General features: G+C 32.7%; 4 protein-coding genes across 7 annotated transcripts; 2 read left to right on the top strand and 2 right to left on the bottom strand.

The window, feature by feature from the left end:
• The first annotated feature begins 1306 nt into the window (after positions 1–1306).
• Positions 1307–11080, top strand: LOC114162562 (protein GAMETE EXPRESSED 2). The gene is made up of 15 exons (XM_028046491.1): positions 1307–1363; positions 5111–5516; positions 5733–6071; positions 6296–6622; positions 6844–7112; positions 7294–7438; positions 7733–8041; positions 8292–8416; positions 8527–8744; positions 8825–9052; positions 9217–9446; positions 9967–10205; positions 10370–10526; positions 10670–10833; positions 10946–11080. The coding sequence occupies exons 1-15, from the start codon at positions 1307–1309 to the stop codon at positions 11078–11080; spliced, it is 3348 nt and encodes a 1115-aa protein (XP_027902292.1).
• A 633-nt stretch (positions 11081–11713) lies between these two features.
• On the bottom strand, positions 11714–12692 carry LOC114164220. Its single transcript, XM_028048806.1, has 2 exons — positions 12432–12692; positions 11714–12339 (listed from the first exon to the last, which is right to left on the bottom strand). Exons 1-2 carry the CDS (start codon positions 12516–12518, stop codon positions 11875–11877), a joined length of 552 nt encoding a protein of 183 aa, XP_027904607.1. The 5' UTR covers positions 12519–12692; the 3' UTR covers positions 11714–11874.
• Positions 12693–19744: 7052 nt separating this feature from the next.
• On the top strand, positions 19745–21054 carry LOC114164592 (RING-H2 finger protein ATL2). Its single transcript, XM_028049318.1, has one exon. It carries the CDS (start codon positions 19901–19903, stop codon positions 20732–20734), a length of 834 nt encoding a protein of 277 aa, XP_027905119.1. The 5' UTR covers positions 19745–19900; the 3' UTR covers positions 20735–21054.
• A 1941-nt stretch (positions 21055–22995) lies between these two features.
• On the bottom strand, positions 22996–27693 carry LOC114196180 (condensin-2 complex subunit H2). 4 transcript variants are annotated; one of them, XM_028086736.1, is made up of 12 exons: positions 27613–27685; positions 27241–27491; positions 27047–27146; positions 26236–26342; positions 25693–25835; positions 25176–25605; positions 24912–25084; positions 24682–24837; positions 24510–24596; positions 24061–24162; positions 23822–23989; positions 22996–23681 (listed from the first exon to the last, which is right to left on the bottom strand). In XM_028086736.1, the coding sequence occupies exons 2-12, from the start codon at positions 27428–27430 to the stop codon at positions 23253–23255; spliced, it is 2085 nt and encodes a 694-aa protein (XP_027942537.1). In that variant the 5' UTR covers positions 27431–27491; positions 27613–27685; the 3' UTR covers positions 22996–23252. The 4 variants fall into 4 exon arrangements, with proteins under 4 accessions (XP_027942537.1, XP_027942536.1, XP_027942538.1 ...); XM_028086735.1 differs by having other exon boundaries at positions 27241–27693; XM_028086737.1 differs by lacking the exon at positions 27613–27685 and having other exon boundaries at positions 27047–27129; positions 27241–27316.
• Between the last annotated feature and the right edge of the window lie 147 nt (positions 27694–27840).

Here is a 27840-nt window from a genome sequence, read left to right as displayed (position 1 = left end):
CGGTGCATTGTCTAACGTGTATATAATTGAAAATCCTTATGAATCATGTCACCATGATTAATCTATATTTGTGTGTATAAATATTCCCTTTTAATATTGTGTCTCGAGTTTAACAAGAAAAAGAAAAAAAAAAAACAGACGAACAATTAGCTAGTATTAGTACGAACAGTGTTAGCTGTATTCTGGTATCATAAAGTTGTGATGATATTTATAAATCGGGACCATAATCAGAGGGTATAAAATTATTATTCTGCCCGAATTCGTTGATCCTATATTTGATTTTTATTACTAAATATATTAATGAAAAGACCGTTTTTTAATTCTTTACATAAACCTTTTCTCTATAGTACATTATATAGATGGTCCTTTTTGCTGATTATGTGTTGAGTGTTTTTGTAAAGAAAGAAAAGCCGTAACATGGGGTAATGTGACAAGTAAGAAACAGTAGTTAGCTAGTGTTAATAAAAATTAGAAAAATGAAACAGTTAGCTAGTCTGTTATCATAAAAAGAACAAGTTGAAGTTGTGGTTGTGTCTAATTTTTATTCATAAATATATATATTATAAGAAGACCCTTTTTTTAATTCTTCTTTAAATGAATTGTTTCTCTAGCAAAATTTTTACATCATAAATTATCGTTTGTGTTAATTATGTAGTCTTGAGTTTTACACAAATAAAGATAAAGGAAAACCCTAATTAAGACGGGGTGACAACAAGTGGAAACAGTTAACTAGTCTGCTATCATATAAAGGAGAGACAAGTTGTAACGATATTTATAAATTAGAATAATCAGAGGGAATATATAGAATTATTCTGTCTAAATTCATAGATCTGCATTGTTCGAGAACACAGTATCTGAGATGTTCAAAGAACAAATGATGGTAAAGTAATTCATGACTTTGAATTGAACATGTTTTAACAGAGAAACAGAAGTTAAGTAGTAATATTAGAGAGTAAGTGTTATTAGTGATTGTTGTGACACTTAAATGGAACCATGCATGTGCGATGTAGTTGCACCAAATGCAGAGAGGAACCCACAGAAAAATAATCTTGTCGAGGGTTTGCATCTCTGGCAAAGTGATGTTAAGAGATATTTAATTAAGAAGGGATTTGATGATAGGTTCGTAGGGCAAAGTGATGTTAAGAGATATTTATGATGGAGTGGTTGTTGGGAAGGAATAATAACGAATCCAAGTGTCACATCCCTCATGGTTTTTGAATATGTAGTGGTACTGAATTCGGTCCCAAAATCTTGGTCATTGTATTGAAAAATTCCAACAACCGACATCTTCTGTTTTCTCTCCGCCATGAATGACAAGGAGCGCACGTTTAAGCTTCCAATTGAATCATCGCTTCAGGATTTGGTAAAGAGAGATATGTCTATCTCACCTGTAACCAATTGCATTATCTGTTGGGTCCTATCTCATTATACCATTACCCCAGTTTAAAAATATGCATAATATCTAACACCATATTGCTTCTTCTTCTTCTTCTTCTTCCTTTGCTTATATAGATACATCAATAGATATAGATATAGATATAGTTGTTTCTTCTTCACTGCTTTTTTTATTGTCTTCTTCTCTTTCTTCATGGTATACCATACATATGTGCAAGCCTGCGTAGTGAAGAAAACAAATAAACACCCTATACCTAGTCTTCTATTTTTCTTCATCTTTGAAAACATTTGTTCATTAAGTTAAAACTATTAAGTTAAAACTATTATGAGAAAATTGGTTTTTTACCTGTTGGAGTAAATACAAACTCGTCTCACTCCAACCTCTTCAGACTCGCAAAAAATGTATTTTAAGTAAAATTTGATCTTATAAAACTTATTTGGAAAATGAAATATATATTTACTTATATATATTATAAATTTGATTTATCTCTAATCAACATAGGGTCGTCAACATATCTTTTTTCAGCGAGACATTTAAACATGAAACTAAATATTAATAGATAATATAAATGTGAGATTAAATATTAATAAATAAATCGATAGTAACTGATATGATAGATCAAACAAATACCAAATTTTATTAGAATAAACTTTGAATGATTATGATTAGTGTCACAATTACATTTTTGGGAGACACATACAAGATGGACATGCTCCATAGTTTAAATTAGACAATATTTAGAAAAATTCAATGAATTCTGAACTGCAATTAGTGATTTTTATTATTATAATTATTGGTTATTTTGAGAGGCATGAAAAATATTCTGAAATATATTAAGCCGTGAGCAAAAAAAGAAGTTTTAATTAAGTTGAGGCCACAATGTGAGGTGAAAAGAAGCATTAAAGAGATTGGTAGGATGTTGTGGTAATAATGTATGGGAAGTGAGGGTGTGGGTCCACTTGTTTGACATGTTGTCTGAAGATATATCAGAAATTCGATTTGTTGTGGTAAGTCAAAATGATAATTATTTGTAAGACAAAAGTACGAAGCTGAATACTCTATGATGGGAAAACATGGTGGATGGAATATCCTTCTCATAGATTATCCACATTGTTCGGTCTCTCTCTTCAGGTACCTTAAAGCAACACCAATATTCTTCACTCAAAATACCAACATTTTAATGCCATATACCTTTTTACCATGTCTGCGTTATTGTCTCCTTCAAATCTTAATCTCGGCTAGAATCTTATCGATGTTTGTTTTCTTCGGTGAAACTTTCTTTGTAAATCTAACAAGTAGTATTAGAGCTGATGGTTAAAACCGGTTCAGATAAGTGTAGTATGGTCAGTGTATCAAAAGTCTTCATCTGACAAGTATTACAGATAAGCGTGTCCTATTAAGAAGAACGACGATACAGAAAAGACAAAAAATGAGTACTCGTAATTGAAAATGCTTCCGTTGGAGGGGGAGTGTACCAATGTGGTTGAAAGGACTCACCCTCAAGGGAGAGATTGTTAGAAATCCAAGTCTGCGTCTAAGTTTCTCATTTGATAGAAATGAGAAAGTAGAACACTATATAAGAATAAAGACTCATAAACTCATTGTCTTAAAATTTTGGATTAAGAATGGTGTCAATGGCTTGCCTTAGTGGTTGAACTCAAGTCTCATTGGTATTTATTCTTCCTATAGTGAAACTCCCTATGTAGAGCTAATACACGAGCCTCACTTAAAAAATATGTTAGTTGTGGCATTTTATACAAAATTGTATGTCTAATCTGACTAAATTATTTATAAGAGACAACAAAAGTTAATTAAGAATGTTGGAATTAATGGTTGAGTTGGTTTAAAGTTACTTGAACTATTTATTATAACATTTGGGAACCTTTGATTGGCTAAGTTTTTAGATTAAAGAAACAGTTGGATTGGCATCCCATTTGTATTGTGAAAAAATGTCTGAGATCTTCTAGAACTCTACAATGTAAACAGAATAAACATATATAGATTAAACAAGATTTAACAATTAATGTGATTATGGTTTTGAGAATAGAACATAAAAAAATTAATACAACAAACAAAATTGCTATTATTAACCATTAACATTCATTAAAGAAAAATATTGTATATAATTAATTATGACCAACAAAAAATGTGTGTAATAAAGTTAAGCGCGAGAAAAATGACTAAATAATTTTATTTTTGTAAGTAGCATTACTAATAAGATTATCAGTAAATAAATTATTTATATAATTATTTGTTGTTGAGAATATTTGCTTAATATTTTTATTTGAATTAATTTTTTATTCGGAAAATATTTTAGTTTTAAAAATAAATTTTATAAAAAAATATATATTAATTTATTGTTTACATTTATGAGATGAAGATTGAAATATTATAAATATTTGATATTTTATCATATTTAAAATTATATATACAATACATGAATAAAATAAAATAAAATAAAAAGATGTTTTTTTATATCTTTTATATTTTAAAAATATGAATAATTTTAACAATAGTACCAGAAATTAGGTTCTTACAAGACCTGTAAAACGGAGAGCTTGTTTTTGCATTCTTATGAGAACGTAAGAATATAAACTTAAGTAAATAAACTAGATTAATAGAAGTTGGGAAGGAAAATAACACTATTGATCAATTGCCTAAAATTTCTACCACGACCTATATTTGCTTAATATATTTTATTTAAATTAATCTAGAGTACATAAATAAAATAAAGCAAACTCATTCAAATAACATATTTCTTATATTTTTTATGTTTCTAAAATCCTAAAAATTCTAATACTATTATTTATAAATTGGTTTGAGAATAAATTATTCACGAATTAGTCCCTCAATACATTAATCTAGAAACTATTTACATTATCTAATTTGGATTCATAGATGGTGTAAGCAGCTATTGCTTTTGGGCTTCACCAGACCCTTTTTTGCAGCACGGGCCACTACTGATACAGCATTCCCTCACCCAAAAATTATGGAATCATCTTCTAGTTTAACATAAATTATGTTTGTAATGAACACTAATTATGGAATCCTCTTTAGTAACATTGTTTTTTAAATAGAGGAACATTTTCAAATTGTTACTCAAAAATTCTAGTGATATTTTTTTTTATAAAGGTAACATTATAAAAATATTACTGATATAAATATTTTGTAACATTTCGATAAATGAAACCAAAAGAACATATAATTAATGCTAAATTGTATACCTGCATAAAATATTGCACACCAAACATTTATACTACATGCATTATAATACGCAGTTTCTTTATTTTAATGTTGCCATACAAAAAATGTCACAAAATCAACTACTTTATTCTAATATCACAACGGAAAAAAAAAAAACTTATATCCACGTGTATTTAGCCTACAAAATTACAAAAAATTACAAACTTAACCAGGACCATAACACAAAGTTCAAAATCAAAAAATTATATGACATAATAAAGAAAATACTTAAAAAAAAATTATAGCCAAAAATTAATAAATGGCTAAAAAAAACTTCTGCCTTTCAAAAACTGCTCGTATATTTCTCATATAGGATAAAAAACTTCTCGTAAACTGCATGCTCAAAAACTGTCTTTTTCCTTCACTGCACTATGAGATTCTCTCAGAAAATGCAGATATGCACACTCACTCTCATTTCACTCTGCGCTCTATCTTTCTTCTCAGTTTATTGTTCTCAATATCTAACTTCAGGTTACCACGAAGCATCACTTTTCCATCGTTGAAAAACCCGGTTTTCTTTGCACCATCCTCACTTCTTTTTCTTCATTTGAGACAGATACATCACGAATTCCCTTGTTCGCGTTTAGTTGGTGGGATGACAAGGGCACATTCGAGGCCGGTGACACAGCAACAATCAAAGTAAAAGTGCTTGAGAATGCTGATAAGATTGACAAAAAAGTTTTCAACCCCACACTAACTGTGAATGGAAAGGAAGGGAACAGTTCCTACGTGTCTACTGTGTTGTCAGATTTCGAAGGAGACCCAAATGAATGGAAGATCTTCTTCACCCCCATCAGGGTTGGATTGTTTAATGTACTCCTCACTGAGGAGCGTTATAAAGTTGATGATTCATCCTTGCATTTCCAAGTTGAACCAGGTTTACTTTCTAAACTGTTTAACATAACTGAATGTTTCATTCGTAGGTTGGTAGGTTTTGACAGAACTGAAACTAACTACCCTTTTAAATCACTTCAAGGATTTTGTTGAAGTAAAAGAAAAACATCACTCTTTAATGGGAATGAAGATAATTTTGTTCATTCTAGTTTATGTGCCAGATAGTTAAGTAATGCTTGATATTATTGTCCTACTGAAGGGAACATGTACCCTTCTGTGTGTGTTGCATCATGGAAGGGTGTGAGACATGAGTATGAAGCTGGTTCAAAAGCTACGCTTATGGTGCTACTTAAAGATGCATTTGGGAACGGTATCTCTAAGACGACTCAAGTTTCCTATTTGCCTGATTTTAAGTTGTCTGTTTTGCATGAAAATGGTTCTGTTGCAAGTGCTCCAGATATCTTTAACATGGGGTGGACTGAGTTTGATTATATAGTGATTGAGTTTATTGTCACGAAAGCTGGAAAGTTCTCATTGAGCTTAGAAGGAGGAAATCAAACCTTGAAGGGTTCTCCATTACCATTGAAGGTGAATCCAGGTTGTGTGCTTTTGTTTCAATCATAATTAATTTCTTTCTATCATATTTCGACCACCTTGATTACATGCTTGTGAGGTTGAAATAGAATAGTGAAATAATTTGTTCAAGTTACTATTGTTATAGATTGTAGATATAGTGAAATAATTTTCTTCTTCCATATGTCATTTTGTTACTTCTACAAGAAAATCTACAATAGTTTGACTTCTCTCTCTTTCAATTGCCAGGAGCTATAGATGTCTCTAACTGTATAGCCAAATGGAACATTGAATCTCATGCATGGCAATTGTCTTCCAAGATGGAAATCTTTATACATCAGTTAGATAAATACGGAAATCTGGTTTCTGGATTGTATCCTTTTGATTTTGAAGTTGTTGAAACTGACACAAACTTGTCGATACCGATATCAGATCTCCATTTTCAAGGAGTGGATGCTGGAATTCAGTTGTTTTCGTTTAGCAATTTTGAGCCAGGGAACTTCCTATTGACAATATATGATTCCAAGCATAATAAAAGCATTTCCAACATGCCATATGGTTATACTGTTTTTATAGGTAAAGTTTCATTCCGAGTCTCTTGAAAAAATAGATTTGTCATTTGTAACATCATTTACTATTTACATTTACTATTACTGATATAAACATTGCATTTTTCCTTCTCCCTCATCCCTCTTTCTATCTGGCTTTTCACTTTTAGTAGTTTCTTACACCGTAGTTACTTGCAAATAATTTCAGAATGAAAATCTAATTTCTTTGTCATGTTCCTTTTCAAACAGGTTACTGTGATGGGGTTAAAAGTGTTGTTAACGGATCAGGTTTAAATGATTCAGTAGCTGGTGTAAAGGAAGAATTCTCTGTGTATTTGAATGACATCTATCAATATCCTTCCCCTGTTCAAGCAAACATACTTCAAGTACAAATTTTAAGAGAAAATGACTCGTACAGAGTTATGCCATTCATATATGCTGTGCTTGACAGTAATGGTATTTTCAAAGATAAACTTCTTGCTATATTCCTGTATGAAATTGATTATTTCATTTTTATTGTCATAATTGTATTTGACATCAGGGAGCAGAATAGCTTCAGGAGTGAGATATGATGGTATCGGTCGCATGGAAACTGTGCCATCACCTTCAATAGTGCTGAGAAACAATGTAAGGAAGACAATAGTTAATTTTTGGTGCACAATTTGTAAAGACTCTAATGAAGTTTCACAATGTTTTCAGTCAAATGGGAGCGGGAGCTTTATCATGGCAAGTGATTTTCGTGTGAATTACATACCAGAAAAAAGTGGACTTTATGATATTAATGTATATTGTGGAAACATATTATTGAATGAAGGACATTCTTTCCGAAAAGAGGTAAAAGCAGGTACAATAATATGCATTATATGAAAAGGAATGATTTCATAAGGTTGGTATTAGCTTATGCAAAGAAAAAAAAATACTTACATGCCTCGAAGATTCTTGCATAGCGGAATCTGTTATATATAGTGCATTCATGGAACAGCATAAGCTTATAGTGCTTAATTAGCTCATGATCAAAAATACTTCAATAGGATATAATTTTATTGCAAGGTTCATCTGAGTTTTGCTCATAATTTTCACATATATTTGTTGTTTTCCACCCAATCATTTCTCATGATGTACACCTAGCTTGGTGCAGGTGAAGTAAATGTTTCCTTGTCAAGTGTCGTGAGGTTTTCTCCAAAGGTGCCAAAGCTGTTCAAAAATGAAATAATAGTCCAGCTTGTGGATTCATATTTAAACCCTGTCCTCTCCCAACAATCAAGGTTGAAATTGGAGATTGCTTCTGCTAATAGTTCTGGCTTTTCATCTTTGGACATTACAGACAATAAGGATGGATCATACAGCTGCAGTTACATGGTCAAAGATGTTGGAACTTACGACATTTGTGCTTCCTTTGATGGCAAACGTTTCTTATCATGTCCCTTGAGTATCAATGTGTACAGCAGTAAGTTCAAACAACATGCACCTTATAATTTTACCCTTTTGCAGTTATATATATATATATATATATATATATATATATATATATATATATATATATATATATAAATATATGTGTGTGTCCTAATTATTATATCTCTATATGCTGATATATTGCTGCTGTTAATGGGACCTTTTCTACACACATTCCATTATCTGACCAGTTTTCAGACCAAGTGAAAACTTTTTAGGGATTCTTTTTGCTTGATTTGCAGGTGAATATTTTCCAAAAGCCAACAATGATACAATATCTATTTGGGAGGACCAATCCATTGCCTTTGATGTCTTAGCAAATGATTATTTTGCTGGTGATGATGCAAGTATGGTTGAATTCTCAAAAGTAAGATATCTTGTGAATGCATACTGAAAACTCTTCATAACCGTGTTTTTCCTATTATACATATATTTGTTGATTCTAACATTCACCAGTAAAAATCCTATTTATGTCAGTCAGGTCACGGTTCACTTATACAGAATGGAAGGATCTTTCGTTACACTCCTTATAAAGGGTATTATGGAAATGATTCCTTTTGGTATACAATTTCTGATATAAATGGAAATCTTGCTTCTGCTACGGTGTGCATTTTTGTTCTCAATGTTCCACCTCAGTTTGTTTCTGCTCCAAATCAACTACAAGCAACAGAAGATTTAATAAGTCCTAGATTTGGGTATGTATAAGCTACACATGTATAAACATTTCTTAGAAAATGGTTTAATTGTGTGAAATCTTGTTGTGCCTCTCTTGCAGTGGTTTCACCGGGTTTGAGATAACTTATTCAAATCCTATGGAAAATATTTCTGTGAATCTTAGTGCTCAATCTGGAATTGTGCTTCTGTCTCCCATGGCTATGCAATTTGGGCAAGTAATGTGGAGTGAACTTACAGTTGACATGGGAAATGAAACTGCAACCAGTTTAATAATAGAGGGCTCTGTGGAAGTAATTAATTTTGCACTTCAGTCAATTCAGTATCTGGGGTATTTTTTACACCTTTGTTATTGCTTAAATTCACTGAAACAATTTATTCCTGGTGTATTGTTACTAGTTTGTAAAACATTTATCATGTAGAAGTGTAGATATGGTTTTCAATTATTGTTTGTTGTTACTGTTGCTAATAATCCTGGTGCATTTTGTTCTTCAGAAATGAAAATTTTTATGGAGGAGATACCATTCAAGTCTCAACCAGGAATAAGAACGGAGTAAATTCAGTAGGTGTTCCAATTTTCGTTGATCCTATCAATGACCCTCCATTTATTAGAGCCCCCTACTTCATCATATTGAGGAGTAATGAAGATGAGACCCTTATCTTTGACCAAGAGAAAGACAAGTTTGACTTTTCCATTGGAGATCCCGATCTTCTTACTTTTCCTGGTATGGTATTCTTTCAATAAATATGTCTGCGTGCTTAAGATTTGCGCAATAAAACATGCAGTTGGATGAGACAGCCATTTTTATGTTCATTTCTGGGGCAATTGCTGTTAAACAACAAAACATGCATAATTGTACAAATGGTCTTTTCTTTGAGATTGATTGCATGGAATATCAAATTCAGAGACTCTTGTTGCAAGTCATAAATATATAGACATTAGATTCAAAAGCTGCTAAAGGGAAAACTGGCAGTGGTATTGATGGTTTATTGTTGAAAGTCACACAGCGACTAAATTAGAGTTGAAATCAATTCACAATATATAAGTAGATGCAAATCTTATCAATAAACAAACTGGTTTTGTATAATTGAGTTAACTTAAAGTTCACCTTTTACCATGATATTAGAGTTATGAGTCCTAAAGAAATTTTACCTATATCAACTAAAGATGAGACTAATTCATAATATATAAGTAGCTGAAAACCGTAACGATGATAATGTCATAAAGAAGATGGGTCATTTCAGGTGGTGAGGCTCACTTTTTTGTGACGTTCTCCATGGAAGTAAATGATGGATGGTTAGTGGCAAACCTACCAGTTCATTTGATCAATACAACTGAATTGAAGCACAGAATTAATTATCAGTGGCAGCCTCTTCAGACATATGTTACTATCTCAGAGCACTTTATGGTCAAAGCTCATGGAATCAGATTTCAGGGCACAATCAATGACTGCAACAGTGTTATGCAACAACTGTTCTATCATGTGAGTGATTTTCTTTAGTTTTCTTTTCTACCTTCAAGTTTGAGGGCCAAACACGGTCTTCAATACACAAAATCATTGCCTTCTGTTCCTTCACCGCAGCTTCATGACACATGTTGCAGAATTTATGAAAATTTCTACTGCATAATTATCTTGATTTTATACAGGGAGGTGAACATGGAGCTGTTTTAACAATGACATTAAATGACATGGGAAACTACGGATGTTATCCAGATTGTGCAGATGGCATGTCAATGCCATTATACGCAGAAGTTACAGTAAATTTAATGAGAAAACAACCAATGAGTTCATTTCTGGCTCACAGTAAGTTCTATATTTCATAAGCTTAGGTAACTTTTAATGATAATAAGGTTCTTAGTATATATTTTAGAGTCTTTCATCTTATCATAATGGTTTCCATAATCTTTTATTTCTGACTTATAATCTTGTTCTATCTGCTGTAACAGCATTAGGATCAATCATTGTCATTGAATTTGTTATCATATTCTCTCTTGGAGCCTTGCTTCTGTATTTCACCTGTAAATGTGCAATTCTTCTTGCACATGAAAGAAGAAACAGAGAGAAAAGGTCTTCAGAGTTATCTACTTCCCAGAGTTTCCCCACAGAAACTGTAAATGTGCATATATAGCCACATGAATTACTAAGTGTGTTGCAGAACTATTATAATTATTGTGAGATTACGATGATAGTTATCTTGAAAACTACACTTACATGCAATACAGAAAGATTTAAGAGTTTGGAAGGTATACATGGGAAAGTTAAAGGAGAAAATGGTTAATGATTTCTTTGCAGAAATGGTGTTTTCTGTTCAGTTAAGTTTACTCTCTTCAGTGATTCAGTTAACTGATTATACTTAATCTGTAATAACTCAGTTTTTTTTAAAGTAAAATGTTAAATTAAAAAGATTAATTTGATTCCTACAAGTACACAGACAAAATAAAATATTAGGTTAGATCTTCTTTCAACGGCATTGCATCTATAAATAGAAAAACATGCAATATGAACAAATTGTGTAAAAAAAATACAAACCTCTAGTTTTTAAAAATCTCTGATAATTTTTATTTTATTACAGAATTTATTAACCTAAATTCCCACTTGGTGATGGCAATGCACATGCGATGATAGTTTAGTAATTTGGATTTTTGCTCATAGCCCTTTCATTTTCCTTTCACACCCCATGTTGATGCCAGTGTTCTCCATGCCCCATTGACAATGAAATAATAGAACCTTTCAAAAATAAAAAAATCCACTTTTTCCCTCTAACTTTAGCAGCCTTTACGAAACGTTGCCGTTTGGACCCCACAACCTCAATTCCCAACACCAGGACCCCCTAGGGTTGGGTCCAACTTAACGGACACAAATCTTGGCGCTACGTTGGTAAATGTCACTAACGTGCAAGTAACAAGTACTTTCTAACCACTCACTTTCGGACCCAAATCCAAGAAAAACTGTTAATTAAGAAATTCACAACAACAACTACCTTAGAATGGTCAAAACCAAAACATTTCAGTTGCATATATTAAAAGTAAGCAACAACAAACATCAAAAGGATGATCCATCCCAAATCAAACGAACAAACACCTTTGCTTAGGTTAAAAAATAAAAGAAAAAAACGAGGTAACAACCTAACACGTGATTGGTTGAAAGTTATCTAAGTGACCAAGTATATGGGCATGGCTGAGGTAGACATCCTCCGCTGAAGTTGGTGCTGTTGTTCCATGTTGAGTTCTCTTAGACTCAAGTAAGGCGTGTCCACGTCATCTTTTGCCGGCGGCGTGAGGGTGCCGGCGAGCGGCCCGGAGGTAGGGCGGCTGGAGGTGCGGTGGGGCGTGGCGGAGCCGCTTCGGCTCTCGGTCCAGTACACGGGGCCCGAGATGGAAGCCCGGAAAGCCCGGGCTCGGGCCTGGTGGACGTCGTCTTGGTTAATGCCGTTGTCCCGGGGATGGGCCCAGCGCCACTTGAAAAAGAGGAGGGCGCTTCTCCACCAGCGCTTTTTCCTGGGCCTGTGGGCTTTGCTCCGGGATTCGTCCTTGGAAATGGGCTTTTGGAGCTTGAAGTGGATGGAGTCTATGGATCTCGCCGTCTCTCGCTTGTGCTTCATGGCTTCTTCCAACACCTGTTATAACGTCATGGTTTGTAAATGCAAAGAGAAAAAGAAAAAAAAAAGATTTTTTTTCAAAAGGGTGGGAGAGAAAAAGGAAGAGAAACCTGAAAATAGTTTATTTGAGGGTCAAAGCCATAGTCGCTGAAGTGTTGAGGGTCTGGCATTGGAAAAACTGGGGACTTGTTGGTCATTGTGTGAAAAGTATGAACTTTGATGGAGAAGAGAAAGACTAAGAAAAAGAGAAGAAGAGAGAGAGAAGAAGAAGAAAAGTGAAGTGTATTTGGTGTTGTTTGTGAGTGGCTCAAGAGGAGTTGGTAAACACAAGTAAATGCAGTTTGGCTTCAAAGTTCACACCTTTTGGTATCTTCTATTTAATAACATCATTTATTACCTTAGTTACGGAAACTGCAGGCAAAACACAACTACTAATTGCTACATTTTCCAACCCAAAAATATACCCAAATCGGACAAATCAATATCCATGCACAAATTCTCAAACTCTTTCTTTTCGGGGATAACTATGAATACAAAATCAATTTTCAATTAACAACCTTCTGTGAAACTAACATAACCAACCCATTTGCTTAAACTATTTCAAAAATTAAATGTTTTTTTAAATTATATTTAGTTTTGACGAAAATGTTAGTTTTAAAAATAATATGCAGATGTTATTTATAATTGAAAATAAAGTCTTTAGTCGTTGTACCAAAATGATAAACAACAAAGGAAAAGTCTAAAACAAGCTAATGTTTTAATTCTGGATTACTTAATGGATTTCCATCACACTTCTTTGTCGGCTATAAGTTTTTCGAAAGTTAATAATATAAATTAGTGACCCTTTCTTTAAAGTCAAGAAAAATTAAGTTAAATATTAAATATAGCATCTAAGAAAGTAATTACTTAATGTAAATCAAATAAATCGTTCATTTAACATTAAAAGGTTTAATCAACTGTCAACGTCAAAATTAATATAAATTTTGAAAGTGTTTTTTGATGATAAAGGGAGAAACATATAAGGCATTTGAAAGAGAGAAAAAAAATAGTACAAGAGTTATTTATTACCAAATATGAAATCCGTTGCAAATGTCTTTACGAAAAATAAATTATTATCAAGTGGGTGGAAGCTTATTAATAATAGAAAATGATTATTACTATTATTAGATAAACGATAACTTTCTAACGGATTTGGGCCCACGATTAGTTGGGCCAGGCTGAATTGCCGGTCCATTTAGTTGTGACATAGTTAGGTAGGTTGTCAAAAATTATTTGAACTTCACAAATAAATAAACATATATACTTATTACTAATCAATTATGTGTTGTGATTTACTAATGCTTATTTTCTTAATCAAAACATTCATGTTAGTAAAATAAGATACTAATAAAAAAAGGCACAACGTACCAAAAGGTTTATCAATTTAACAATTGATTAAAAGTTAAATATTTTAGTTTACTCTGTTTTTTTTAGGTATTCAATCATCAATCTTATATATCTTAAAAGTTAAATATGAGATTATATATATATATATATATATATATATATATATATTTATTTATTTGTTCATCTTGGAAAATTTGTTAATCAATCCAACATGTAATGCATTAGCATTACCTATTGGGTTTAAATTCCAATACAATCTTAAGGAACCTATTGCAATCCAATTTTTAGTGATTAAGAGTATGTGGGATTAACATATTTAATATACCTAAAAATGTTGATCGAAAACTCTCATCATACTAAAATCAATATTTTAGAGTAAAAAAACGCTTTAGATTAAAAATAGCATCGAAGATTATAATTAAAATATTTTAAATGATACACATGCACGTTTAAATATAAAAGTTCAAAAGTTATATTTATTTTGCAAAAACTATATTTAGCAGCTAATTGATAAGCTATTTGTGAAAGGTATTTACTATAAACAATTTATAAAAGTAAAAAACAAAAGTTATGAAATTATTTTAAGAGATTCATAAAATTACATAATTGTTTTTAAATCATTTAATTTTATTTTAACATCTAATATTGTAAATAAAAATACTTCAAATATTTTATGGTGAGATCAAACAACACAAAAATCTTGTCTATTTTCCTCCCTTATATTAGGAGTGAGCAAAAAAAATGTATAACCAACCTCACTTTACCAAACTCTAGTAGTTGCCATGTTCTTTTTTACTTCGCACACTCACTTTCATTCTTCACACACAACATCCAACGTTGGTGGAAGGCAGATAGAGTTGTATGGAAGGTTGTTGATGGTGGTGACTCTTCAACATTGACTATTTTATAGTTGAATGTTGCTATGATGTTGAGGAACTTAGGTAAAAGTCATTGTTTTGTGATACTTATGTGAAGATTCTTCCTCTCTATGCTCTTATTTATTCATTGCAAATTTGTTTTTTTTTTAAGCTGCAAAATTGAGAGATTATTTTGATCTACATTAAATTTTTGTTTAGATATGTAACTTGAAGATCACCCATATTTAATTATAACTGAAATTATCTATATCTGCATAACCCAACAAATGAAATTGTTGAATTGAATATAAATATGTTAAATTTGGATTATGATGGATTGGTAACCCGAACCCAATCCAGCTCAACTAATGCTCAGTCCTAATTAAAATTGTTGAAAGAAGTGTTGAAAGTCTTACGTCAATTAGAAATAAAACAAATTTAGAGTATATAAGTAGATGCAAATTTTATTTTAAAAACTAGTTGTATAGTGTTATGTTTAAAATTTGAAATCTCAATCTCAATTACAAGTCATCTCACATTACTCCGATATGATGTTAGTACTAATTTAATAGCCAATTGACGGGAAAGTAAATTATGTACAATTTTAAGTTTTAAAATTAAAAAAAAAAGTGTAAAAAGTTATTAATGTTATGAAATAAAGTGAATAATAGAGAGAAGAGAGAGAAAGAAACAATAGAGAATGGAGAATAGGGAGAAACTGATCTGTGTATTATTATTGATAGGAAGAGTCTTATTTATAGATACAATATGTAATCCATAAAGGAAACAAATCAACTTAGTTAATACAAATCTTTACCATAAAGAGTAATGAATCATATGAGTAAATATATCAAATCAATGGACAATCATTAATTCATAACATTCCCCCTTGAGTGTCCATTGATAAAGAATGTGCCTCGTTAAAACCTTACTAGGAAAAACCCTTTGGGATAAAAATCCTAGTGAAGGAAAAAGAGTACAACATTCTGTATTCTAATAATATTGTTCATCACATATTCTATTTCTCCCCATCATGTAAACTTACATCATTAAGGTGACAGAGTCTGAATTTGTGAGTCATTTGCTCAAAAGTTTTTCTTGGCAAAAACTTTACAAATAGACTTGTCATATTTTCAGATGAACGAATTTTTGGATATCTATATCATCTTTTCAATTGAACAATACATTATTGTCTTCATATATGGTTGTTAATTCCATCTTTCTCGGGGATAGTCACAAGTTTCTTGCACATGTTGAATTATAAACCTTAACCAAACATATTCACAACTTTCCTCGTAATTTTGTATGATTAGACGATGTTGCTACTATTGTTTGTTTCATATACCTTAATGAAACCATTGTGCTACCACATGTGAACAAACATCTTGTTTGTGATAAACCGTTGTGACATTGTAAGAATATGTAAAATAACATGCATATCCATAACCCATTGGTCTGAATCTGAATCATTTGGATGGAATAAGCTCATATTCGTAGTACCCTTAAAGTAACGAAGTATATGTTTTACTCCAAACCATTTTCTTCTTGTAGTTGAAGAATTATATCTTGCTTAACAAATTTATAGCAAATGCAATATTAGATTGAGTATAATTCGCAAGATACATTAGTGTTTCTATGACACTAAGATATGGTGCTTCTAGACCAAGAAGATCTTCATCATTTTCTTGAGGTCTAAGAAGAGTCTTTATCAACATCTAACGACCTCACAACTATTGGAGTTCATAATGGACATGATTTGTCCATTTAGAACATTTTAAGCACCTTAATCATATAAGCCTCTTGATGTATAAAAATACTTTTATTTAAATACTCAATTTCTAATTTCAAACAAGACTTTGCCCTTCAAAGATCATTCATCTCAAATGATTTCTTTGAGTAATCAATTGCCTTTGTGAGTTCATTAGGAATTCCAACGATGTTTATGTCATCTACATAAACAATAATTATGACAAATTCATTATTTGGATCTTTTCATATAAATACAAGAACAAATAGGATCATTTTTATATCCTTCTTTTAATAAGTATTCAAAAAGACGGTTATGCCACACACGTCTTGATCTCTTTAATCAATAAAAGAGCATGTTCAATTTTATTGAATAACCCTCTTTAGAATTTGTCTCGTTGGGCAAATAAAATCCTTTAGGGATTTTCATATAAATATGATTCTCAAAAGAACCGTACGAATAGGTTGTAACATCATTCATTAGATGTAAATGCAAACCTTGTTGTGCAACTAGAATAATCGAATATTGCAATGTTGTTGTATCAAATACTAGTGAACATGTTTTTTTTTCACTAATCAATACAAGGTTTTGTGAAAAACCTTGAGCAACCAATCATGCTTTGTATTTAACAATTTCATCATTTTTAATTTGATTTTTGCGCAAAAATCCATATGTACCCAATGGGTTTCACAACTTCAGGAGTGCGAACTATACGTCCAAAAACCTTTCGTTTAGCAAACAAATATAATTATGCTTCTTTGCATATTTTCATTTTGACCAATCTTTTCTTTGCCGACAATCTTCAATGATCATTGCTTATTGATCCTCATTGTCATTCATAGCATTCATCGCTATGTTATAAGTAAAAGTTTCGTCAATGTTAACTTCATTTTGGTTCCATATTATATGATTCATGACATAATTTATTGAGATCTCATCATTTTCAACCATTTCAGGTACCTGAGGTTCTTCTGGAACTGAACCATTAATTATGTCAAATGAATCTTTTTGGGATTTCAACATTTTCGATTAGGTCATTTTGCATATTAGCTCCCTTTCTCATTCAAGAGTTTTTATCTTTGGAACCAACATATCTACCATGCTTCAAACGTGTTCACATGAGTTTTTCAACCCTTTTTTTTTCGCATCATAATTGATCATGTCAAACAAGGCATCATTTTGATTTGTAAATTTCTGGTTTACCATGACATGCATTTCAATTGTACTAATAAACTTGTAGTACAAACTATAAGAGAATGTTGATAATTTCTCCAATACACTTTCTTTTTCAACTCAATCATAGAGATATAAAGATATTTCATATCTTTTTCATTGTTTGTCTCAATATAATATCCATTTAGACAAATATCATTGAAACTTAATAAGTTTCTATTCAACTTCTTAGTAGAAGTATAATAGCTTTTTTAGAGTCTTCAAATATATTTGTAGTACTATAAATAATACTAACATCGATGTCTCACATTATCAAACAAAAGAAAAATTTAACACTCTCATAATCAATGAGGTGATCAATGCTTCCATTTGCTTTAGCAAAGAAAATAACAATATCAAAATGAGTAGCATCCATATAACCATAATCAGAATCACCATCTTCATAAGCAAAGTGTGTTTCTATGTTCTTCTCATTATTTGTAGGATGCTTTGGTGTACAATAAGTACAACTCAAATGGCCTTTAACACTGTAATGATAATATATACTTTCATCTTTTTGTCAATATTTTCACATTTTTCTTTTCCTTTTTTTTTCACATTATTGTGCCACTTCTGGTGACAAAATGTGTCTCTGAAATTTTCTTTATAACCATGTCCAAAATCAAGATCATGATCATGAAAATATAAATCAAATGTTGCTGCATTCACTTCTGGGAATGAAGCAGAACCAATCTGGACAGGTTTCATGATTTTCTTGAGGTCAAAAGCTCATTGCTTTGTTCAGCCATACAAAGGCATGAAATAAATTCATAATATTGATTGCTGCATTCACTTCTGGGAATGGAGCATATTAGGCGGATCTCATGATTTTTCATCAAAAGCTTTGTTGCTTTGTACAGCCAGCCATACATAGGCATGAAATAAATTCACAATATTTGTGAAATCTCTTTTCACAATATTTTTGTCATGTTGCTTAGATGCTTTATTTCTTTATTTAATGGTATCCCAATATCCATTGCATCTAAATATATTTCAACATTTAAAATCCAATATAAGGAATTCTTCCTTGTAATATCAAGGGTCACAAATCCAATTTTTGCAACATTTCGTGTGTTTAAAACTAGCACATAAAATAATAATAATAATAATAATAATCATAATAATAATAATAATCACCGTCATAATAAAAATAAAAATAATAAGACGGAGATAAAAATTGATAAAGTTAAACAATTCTTATCGCAAGAGGAAGAATATAAGTTAAAATTATAATTTGAGAAAGGATTAGAAAGAGCCTGGATTGAGACACGCAGAGCACTATGGTTATAGAGAAAAAGCTTCCACTAGTCCTCAATTGGTTGAAGCATCGTGCTGATAACGTGTTATGAAATAAAGTGAATAATAGAGAGAAGAGAGAGAAAGAAACAATAGAGAATGGAGAATAGGGAGAAACTGATCTGTGTATTATTATTGATAGGGAGAGTCTTATTTATAGATACAATATGTAATCCATAGAGGAAACAAATCAACTTAGTTAATACAAATCTTTACCATAAAGAGTAATGAATCATATGAGTAAATATATCAAATCAATGGACAATCATTAATTCATAACAATTAATAAAATCTGTCATAAGCCTAAAATATAACTTTTTTTCTTAAAATTTAATGGTAATAATGATGTGAGATGTTAACACAAGGTGGTTTACTGTTTTACTTAGTTATTAATTGATAGAGAAATTTATTGCAAATGAAAGTTAAATCTAAAAGAAAGAACTATTGGCACACAATCTTAATTAAGTAACTAAGTGAAAACTTCTACAAACAATAAGGAAGCGTGACAATTTTATTCTACGAACATAACTAAATAGGATACATTTTTTATTAAGTTAAGAACATTACTTAAGAAGAAGAAGAAAAAAAAAAGTGTTCTTTTCTTTGCAATAAAGTAAAAAAGTGTAGACAAAAAATCACGATGACCCATTGCTTCGTGTTAAGTAAGAACACGTTGACCAACCAATACACAACTTCACTTCACCACCTTCTACACTTCTACTTTCCCACACGCTTTAATAAAAAAATAATGAAAACACGTGTGGGTTCCACTCGCCAACGAAGGTGCAAGCCAATTTCCGAAATATAAATTTTGATAATAAAAAAACAAAAAAACATAAAATTTAGAAAGAGAAAGCGCGTCAACAGTGGCAACTGAAGAACTTTGACACAACAATGGTTGCATATAAAAGCATTACCTCATCGTTCAAACCCTTCAGAACCTTCCTGTCTCTTTCTTTTCTCCATTCTATAAACCCAAACCCAATCAAAAATCCTTTTTTTCATTCACTACTAATCGTAGTAACAATAATTTTTATTATTATTCTTGAAAATTTTCTCAGTCACTGGTTCACTCTCAGACATGGCTCAAGAGGGAGGAAACGAAGCCATACCAAAACTCAAAGAGAGAAGCCCAATCCCACAAGATTTCGATGACAAGAGTTACAGCCTCAGCGGAAAAATCATGCTTTCTGCCATCGTTCTACTCTTCTTCATCGTCATTTTAATGCTCTGTCTCCACATCTACGCGCGCTGGTACCTCAGACGCGCGCGCCGCCGTCAGCTCCGCCGCCACCGCGAGCTCCGCCGCACGCAGCTCGTGTTCTACAACGAAGCCGGCACCCCCACCGCGGTCTCCCGCGGCCTCGACGCTGCCGTCCTCGCCTCGCTACCCGTGTTCACTTACGACCCCAGGGAACACCCGGAAAACGCGCCGGAATGCGCGGTTTGCTTGTCGGAATTCGAACTGGGAGAACCGGGTCGGATCTTACCGAAGTGTAACCACAGCTTCCACACAGACTGCATCGACATGTGGTTTCACTCGCACGCCACGTGTCCACTTTGTCGCGCACCGGTCGAGCGCGCTGCCGAACCGGCGGCGGTTGTTATAACTGTTAGTGAACCGGAATCCGGTTCGGGGGAGAACCGAACCGTTTCTACTTCTTGTCCTTCCACTTCGGTTGGCTCTAGGAAATCGACGTTGGTTGGTGTGACCATTGAGGTGCCTCCGCGGGACGAGAATTTGCGCGACGAGAATACGTCGTCGTTTCGGTCGCCGATGAGTCGCATGTTGTCGTTTACGAGGATTCTGAGCAGGGAACGGAGGGGGAACGTGTCCCCGTCGTCTAGCGGTGGTGATTGTAGCTCCGCCGCCCAGTGCGAGGCGGAGCGAGGTGGGCGAGAGGAGACTCAGTGAGTCTGGACTCGAATGCCGACGTTGGTCTAGAAAGAAAACCCTGTGTGGCGCGTGGTGGTTGGCTTATGTTGTCGCGTGTGGATTTTAATGAAGGCGGTGCGTTTAGCGGCGCGTCAGGGTAGGTGGCTGTGACTAGAATGTTTTGCGTTGAACATAAATAGGTTTACAATTTTTTCTATTTGTTGCTTACTTTGGAGTTCCTTAATAGTGACAATAGAATACCAAAATTTATTTGATCATTCAATGTTTGTATATATAGTCGGCAAATCAGGACAATTTTAAAGAATAACTCGTTTCTTAGTAAAACATGATTTCTATAATATTTTCTTTTTAATGTGTTATTTGAAATTATTTTATTTTTATTTTCGTAAAACTTTAATGTTCTAATTGAGTTGATGTTGGAGTCAACGACATGAAGTAAAATTTGATATTATAATATTACTTTGAGTAGGTTTAGGGATGTAATATTAATTACTTTTTAATATTTTATTTTTCTACTTCTGAAAATAAGTAATAAGTTCTATGTTAGAAAATATGTCATTACATTAAGATTTAAAAAAAAAAAAAACCATGGAGATTACATTGTAATCACGATAAAATTACATCGTTGAAAAAATATATCTATTACACTAAAGAAAATTATAATTTTCTTTATGAAAATAATTTCATACACATTTATAAGATGGATTAAACACCATTCATAAGAAATGTTAACATTATACATTCTTTTAAACAATTTAAAATATAAACTATTAAAAGAAATTTCTTAAGGAATGTAACATTAACATTTTTTTCTAGAAATGAAAATGTAAAGTGTCTCGTTTAGACCTATGTTGCATGTACACAAGAAAAAATATAGAATGGACGAAGTATTTTAATATGTTGTCTCACTTAGATCTTGTTTTAAAGATTGATTTGGATTTGATTCATATTAACTTAAATTTCTAAAATCTAGTAACACTAACATAGTACATGATGTGTGTTTTTTATAAAAAGATGTTAGTTAATGTTTTTCTTCAATTCATCCAAAAACAATTCATTCATTTATGTTTATGTTTTTGCTTCAATCTAATTTATAATCATTTCTATTTTCAATATACTTATACTAAAATACTAAAAAGTTACAAAATTATGAATTTTACTTACTTTAGAAAATAGAACTATAAAATTTATTATTTTTACTCATTTAATTAAATAAAAATATTATGGTTGAATGATCCATCGATGACATTAAGAATATTTATGATTTTTATTATCACAGGGTTTGAATGAGAACTTTGACATGTTGGTGCGGATTTAATTCATCACTCCAACTATATATATTCAACGTTACATGAAGACCAACTTATGAATATTTAGAGTTTCGATTGTAACGTGATTTGAATTTTCAGAAACACAGAAAAACTTTATTCTTTTTCCGGCATAAATGTTAACCAATAGAAGCAGAGACGCTATTTTTCTATAAAAATTTGGTATTAGTAAAATTGAAAATAAACTTAAAAAAAAAAAAGCAATGTAAATTCGAAAATTCTATTTTTTTTTCTATTAATAGTTGCATCAGTTTAAAGCCATTAACTATTTCAAAATCAAATATCTAATGTTGAATCAGTTTCTAGATCAACAAAATTAACATATAATTTAAGAAGAAAATATTAACTAGTATAAAGTTTAATTATATTTTAAATTTATGATAAGTTTAAGTATTTTCAATCAAGTTTTTATATTTTTATTAATTATATTTAATATTTAGAATTAAATATATTTTTGTTTTCTTAATTTTAAGAATTAGAATTAGTTATTTTTTAAAATTTTGACAAGTCATTTTAAATTTAATAATTTTAATCTGTTAAGTTGATTAAAATGACTAAATTTACACATTTTTTTAAATAAAAAACTAAAATTGGTTAAAATTTTCAAGACTGCTTATTGGTTCTACCCACAGCCTCTTTATACTGTTACGCAGACTGGTTTAATTGATTGTACTTTGCTTCAAAAGCTATAATAACAATTGCCAAGTTCCATTATTTTCTTCCATAGATAATTTGCTACACAGCAGTTGAAACTTACTTCCAGTTTGCATCAAATGCGTATGCAAACAAATGTCATATACAATGTTATGGTTTATTAAATAACCCATAACATTTTATATATTTCTGATTCCCCCGCACGAGAAATTCAAGTACTCCCACAGTATTATTTGTTGTAGCTGAAGATTAGATCTCAATTTAATCCATCAGTGATTTATATATAACATGTTAGATATTTGAACAGTTCTAACTATTGGGCATGGACAACACGTTATTACAATAATAAGAATTTGGTGTTACATGTGAATATCATTACATCAATGTGTTAATCTCATCAACAATAATAATACAGGCTAAAACTGATGGATGTTAGTATTAAGTGATAAATAAGAGTTACAATAATGACTACTTAACTTAACTATGCCCAAGACATCTAGCAGATGTCTTGAATCATTCAGGGAGAAGGATGGAATACGCAGATCTTGCCACTGTCACCCTGCTGAATGTAAATTAACTGGTTCAACATACTGAGATCTACGCCTTCTTTTGGCTTCAGGAGATAACTTTATCGCACTCACCTTTCCAAGCTTTACAGAAAGTTTACAATTTGTTGGTGGTGACACACCAGCAGATCCATTTTTCCTAGAAGATGTGGGAGATTTTTCTCTTTTAAATTTGTTCTTATGACGTTTTGCAGAATGATTTTTCGTTGATGACTTTTGTCTTTCAGTTTGGTTCTTATCACCTTTTGTAGAGGGTTTGTTTGGAGACTTTGCTCTCTTTTTTGGCAAAGCAAACTGTGCATCCTCCCGTTCCTTACCATGCTTAAGGAGCCTAACATGAAAGGGATTAACAGATGTGTAGCAGACAGACTTCCCATCAATTCCATTTCTCTCTAGAGATACTTCTCCGTTGTTTACCTGAAAATGGTAGAACTTGCATGATAGATTGGAAAAATAATCCAGTGATAACCCGATAAATTGGACTCTTCAACGTCAAACATCATAACATGAAGTAAAAGTTCAAGAAGTGTACTGGATATTGCTAACAAAGGAATTACCAGTTGAAGAAGGGAAGAAAAACTTCGGGCCACGTCATACTTTTCTTGACCTTTGACCAAATCAGAAAAGGACAGGACACGGCTACTGCTTGCTTCAAGGGAGAGCAGGGAGAACTTGTCAAGAAGTCTTTCACCATAATCTTGGATATCAAATGGTGGATGTGATTCCTATCATGCCAAAACAGTTCATTCAATTTAAAGAACTAAATAGTTGAAGGCCACCTAAAAGATGAATTCACCTGTTCTTCCAAATTATGTTCAATTCTTTGTTTCCACGTTGAAACCCTAGCAGCCATTTCAGTCTGCGTCTCAGTTTCAGCAATGCTTGCTAGGAGAGCATTCTGGATGAGGAAAAAGGATTGTCAGTACTAGTGCAGTGAAAACAGAAACTGAAGAATTTATCATACAGGGCTACAAATCTAGAACTCGTTCCTTAAAACTTCTCGGTAAAAACAAACGACTCAGTATAGATACTGTTTAATTGATATTTGGACTACATTGGAGTGAATGGTATCTTTCCTCCAAACCATAAGCATATGCTTATAAGATTTAAATTTCTCTACGATTTTAGTAAAATAAATTATGACCAGGGCAGGGGAAGGGGGACTGACAGACGCCTTTTTAACATAATTCTAGAATTGATAAATAACAACTTTTATATCCGAACAAGTCATAATGGCACTCTTACCAGATGAGAGCGGCAAAGATCTTCCAAACTTGCCTGAGAAAGATCTACGGCTTCATCAACATTGACATCAGCATCATCAAACTCAGGCTGTTAATTCAAGTAGAGATATAAAATTAGTTTCAAATGTCATTAGAATATATAGATAGTCATATTACTGATCTCCTTTCCTAACCTCGTTACCGAAAGGTGGTAGATTTTCTTCCATGAAAGCATTGTCTGGCATATCAAAATCAGGAATTCCACTATCATGTTCAATGTCATCATTGTCCCCTTCAGTGTTAAATGTTACACCAGTTTCATTCCCCTCGTTAACAAGAGATTGCCTCAGCTGCAATTTTCACATCAAATTTTATATAGTAAAAAAATCATATAGTGGCAAATAGAGAAACCATGAAAAAGTACCTTCTCATAGAATGGAGCTTGAGAATCCCTTTGTCTTTCATGGGCATTATGTTGCCTCTCCCACAGTTCCACGAGCTCTGGACTGATAGGGCCATGCAATTTTGCAAGTGGAAACAAGGAGCCCATAGGAACTGGTTGTCTCACATTTATGTTATTCTTTTTTAAAATTTTCCCTGCAGGTACAGCAAAAAGATAAAAGCAGATAAGTTACACAACTAAGGGAAGGCAAGTTGTTGTTGAAAGACTTTGAGGAGTTGGGAGGACCTTTTCTGAATGGCTTCACCCTCAAGTTGCCCTGTTCATGAGGATTTAGAGGTTTCCATGGATCATCATTATCGTCATCTGAATTGTCTGAATCCCTAGATGCATCACATCCATGACCCATATCAAATCCATAATTGCAGTCATCAAGACCATCAGAAGCAGGAAAACTGGGTCCGGCATTTTCATCATCAAAACCACTTTTAAGTTTAGGGGAGCAGTTGGAATTCGCACACTGACTCTTAGCAGCAGATAATCTACGAGCACTTCCACCACTACGTCCAGGAGAAAGAAAGGTTTTACGACCTGGGGTTCTTCTACTAGCATCATTTCGAGTTTTGGCAGCTTTCGTACCCTCCAAAAACTCATGAACTGCAACAGCATCAGACGTGTCCAATAAGATGAAGTCCCGGAACAGGTCTGTGGTTGACAACTGCAACAAATCATCGTATTATTAGTGAATAAAACTATAAGAAAAAAAAAACATCATTGTGCAAACAGCTGCAAGCAATTAAGATACCAGAAAAGACTCCAATTCTCCTCCATCACCACCAGCATCCAAGCAGTCACCTTCAAGAACAACTAGATTTGCAGGAGGTTTTATAAAGTGATCTAAATTCACTTCTTTGCCGGTTGTGCCATCCAAGGAATTCTTTTCTTCAACTGCATCATAACACAGATGATATAGCCATTTGCAAATATTTATAAATGAAACAACAGTTATTGTTTTGAGACGCTTCATGAAATACTGATAGGACACGCATAGAATACAATTTGAGGAAGGAAAGAGTCCAAGAATTAAGATATTGCGAATAAAATAAATAAATGTCTGATTTTGACCGAACTTAATTGATGATATTCTGTCCCAGAATAAAATAAGCTAAAACAATCTTACCATATATAGATTTATAGATTTATAAATGTACATTTTCAACCTTGGTATGCAACAAAACTATTTTTCCGGTAGACTAAATATTGCTACCTAAAAGTAATCATCACAACAATAAATCCTTTCTGCCAGGTTCTTGTGTGATCATTCAGTCATCTCCATTAAATAGGGTACCTTGGATGTCATCTAAGCCCCAGAATTGATCATTTTCCTCATCAGCAACAGCATGGGAACCCATTTCTTCAGGTTGGACCGGTTCCCCATCTTTATGATCCTGCTGTCTGCCCAAAAACACTTGGTCAGATTAAACATTGCTGTTTAATTTTCAAAAGCACAAATAAAAGTCAATCAAAACACACTATTACTTTGCAGTTCACGTCACCTACAATACGCTGTTAGCTTTGTCAATTAGCAATGCTCCAAAAAGGTTTAATCATTAGGTGAAGACAACACACAATGGGTTTCATATCTCTAACATGCCTAGAACATAGGGGATGAAACGGGGGCAATGCACAATACCAACTTGGCGCTGAAATTCAATTTTTGTGTTTACAAGAACCAAATAAGATAGGATCATATTACTGACCACATGGTCATAAAGGATGATACAGTTTCAAGGATGAGTTTTCCCAAAAGCTTAAACTGTAATGTGAAGGTCCACAATTGATTTCATATTCTTTCAGCCTAAATGACTCTATCAACAGGATTGTTTGCAATTGACATTTTTCCCATGGAACCGTAATTACTAGTGGAGGTACAGGTCATGCAACTAGAAAAAACGCAATTGTATCTACACTTTTCCCACAATGTCTAAGATTCTGAGGGTGACCACCATCACAATTGTATCTACACTTTTCCCATTATTTCGTTTATTAAAGAAAGAAAGGGAATATTACCATGTAACATAAAAAAATGAAAAATAGGTATAGAAATTGCAAATTACACAACAGAAGATAAAGGCTGAAACTTGAACTAAAGAATCAACCTTTTCTGGGAAAGGAACTCCAAAGCACGCAAGACCAAGGTGTATAGGTACTCCACCTTTCGACTATAGACCTGTATGGAACCCTGAAGCAGTAGAGCAGCTACAATTACCCAGAAACAACTAACTCAGTCGAACACAAATCTTAAACATTAAACGGGAACATTCAAAAGACCAATGAGTATGATGAACCAAACCTTCGGCAAAGTTCACAGGAATATGTCCTTCTTCCTCGCCAGTGATCTCGCCTGAACAAATTTTCAGCAAATACTCCTCAAGTTTTTTGGCGAGGTCAACTTCCCAATTAGATTCTAGGTCACGCTCCGCGTGAACAGCGTGAAAGCCACCGCCTCCACTCCCCCCGGGTTCCAAGGTACTCTTAGTCATCTTCAGCGGACGAAATCCTCTTGAAAATCATGGTAATATCGAAATTTTCGATGCCAAGAACCTAAAGGGAGAAAAAGCTAGGGTTTAAGTTTTCTAGCGAGGAGTTGGGAAACTCCAAAAACTGCAAATAGGGTTTTGAAATTTCCCAAAAAAACGTAAATCGGGTATTGTCAAGTTCGAACCTGGTGAGTATGGAGAGAGAGTGAGAGGAAGAGAGAGAATCGATAGCGTAGGAGAGAAAGAAAGAGGGAGGGAACGTTTTCTTTTTTTCAAAAATGTTTTGATTTATTTTTCCCGCTCCTGTATCAGAAATCGAAGGTAAATTGGGCCTACTTTACGGGCTTTCTTATATCTGAATCGAAATCAAATACTGTTTCTTCATGCACCATCTTTTTTCTTAGTGCATCCCA

Source organism: Vigna unguiculata, chromosome 9 (assembly GCF_004118075.2).
Source record: "Vigna unguiculata cultivar IT97K-499-35 chromosome 9, ASM411807v1, whole genome shotgun sequence".
NCBI lineage: Eukaryota > Viridiplantae > Streptophyta > Magnoliopsida > Fabales > Fabaceae > Vigna > Vigna unguiculata.
This window is presented reverse-complemented; position numbering and strand designations above follow the sequence as displayed.

What these genes read in the sequence shown, in the direction of transcription:
- LOC114162562 (XM_028046491.1), top strand. Translation starts at nt 1,307, where the DNA reads ATGAATGACAAGGAGCGCACGTTTAAGCTTCCAATTGAATCATCGCTT. An exon ending in CCGAAAAGAGGTAAAAGCAG is followed by an intron (nt 7,439 to 7,732) that starts GTACAATAATAT and finishes AGCTTGGTGCAG; the next exon opens with GTGAAGTAAATGTTTCCTTG. An exon ending in TTAATAAGTCCTAGATTTGG is followed by an intron (nt 8,745 to 8,824) that starts GTATGTATAAGC and finishes CCTCTCTTGCAG; the next exon opens with TGGTTTCACCGGGTTTGAGA.
- LOC114164220 (XM_028048806.1), bottom strand. Translation starts at nt 12,518, where the DNA reads ATGACCAACAAGTCCCCAGTTTTTCCAATGCCAGACCCTCAACACTTC. An exon ending in CTCAAATAAACTATTTTCAG is followed by an intron (nt 12,340 to 12,431) that starts GTTTCTCTTCCT and finishes ACGTTATAACAG; the next exon opens with GTGTTGGAAGAAGCCATGAA.
- LOC114164592 (XM_028049318.1), top strand. Translation starts at nt 19,901, where the DNA reads ATGGCTCAAGAGGGAGGAAACGAAGCCATACCAAAACTCAAAGAGAGA.
- LOC114196180 (XM_028086735.1), bottom strand. Translation starts at nt 27,430, where the DNA reads ATGACTAAGAGTACCTTGGAACCCGGGGGGAGTGGAGGCGGTGGCTTT. An exon ending in TCCTGTGAACTTTGCCGAAG is followed by an intron (nt 27,147 to 27,240) that starts GTTTGGTTCATC and finishes GGGTAATTGTAG; the next exon opens with CTGCTCTACTGCTTCAGGGT. An exon ending in AAGCTCCATTCTATGAGAAG is followed by an intron (nt 24,838 to 24,911) that starts GTACTTTTTCAT and finishes TGAAAATTGCAG; the next exon opens with CTGAGGCAATCTCTTGTTAA.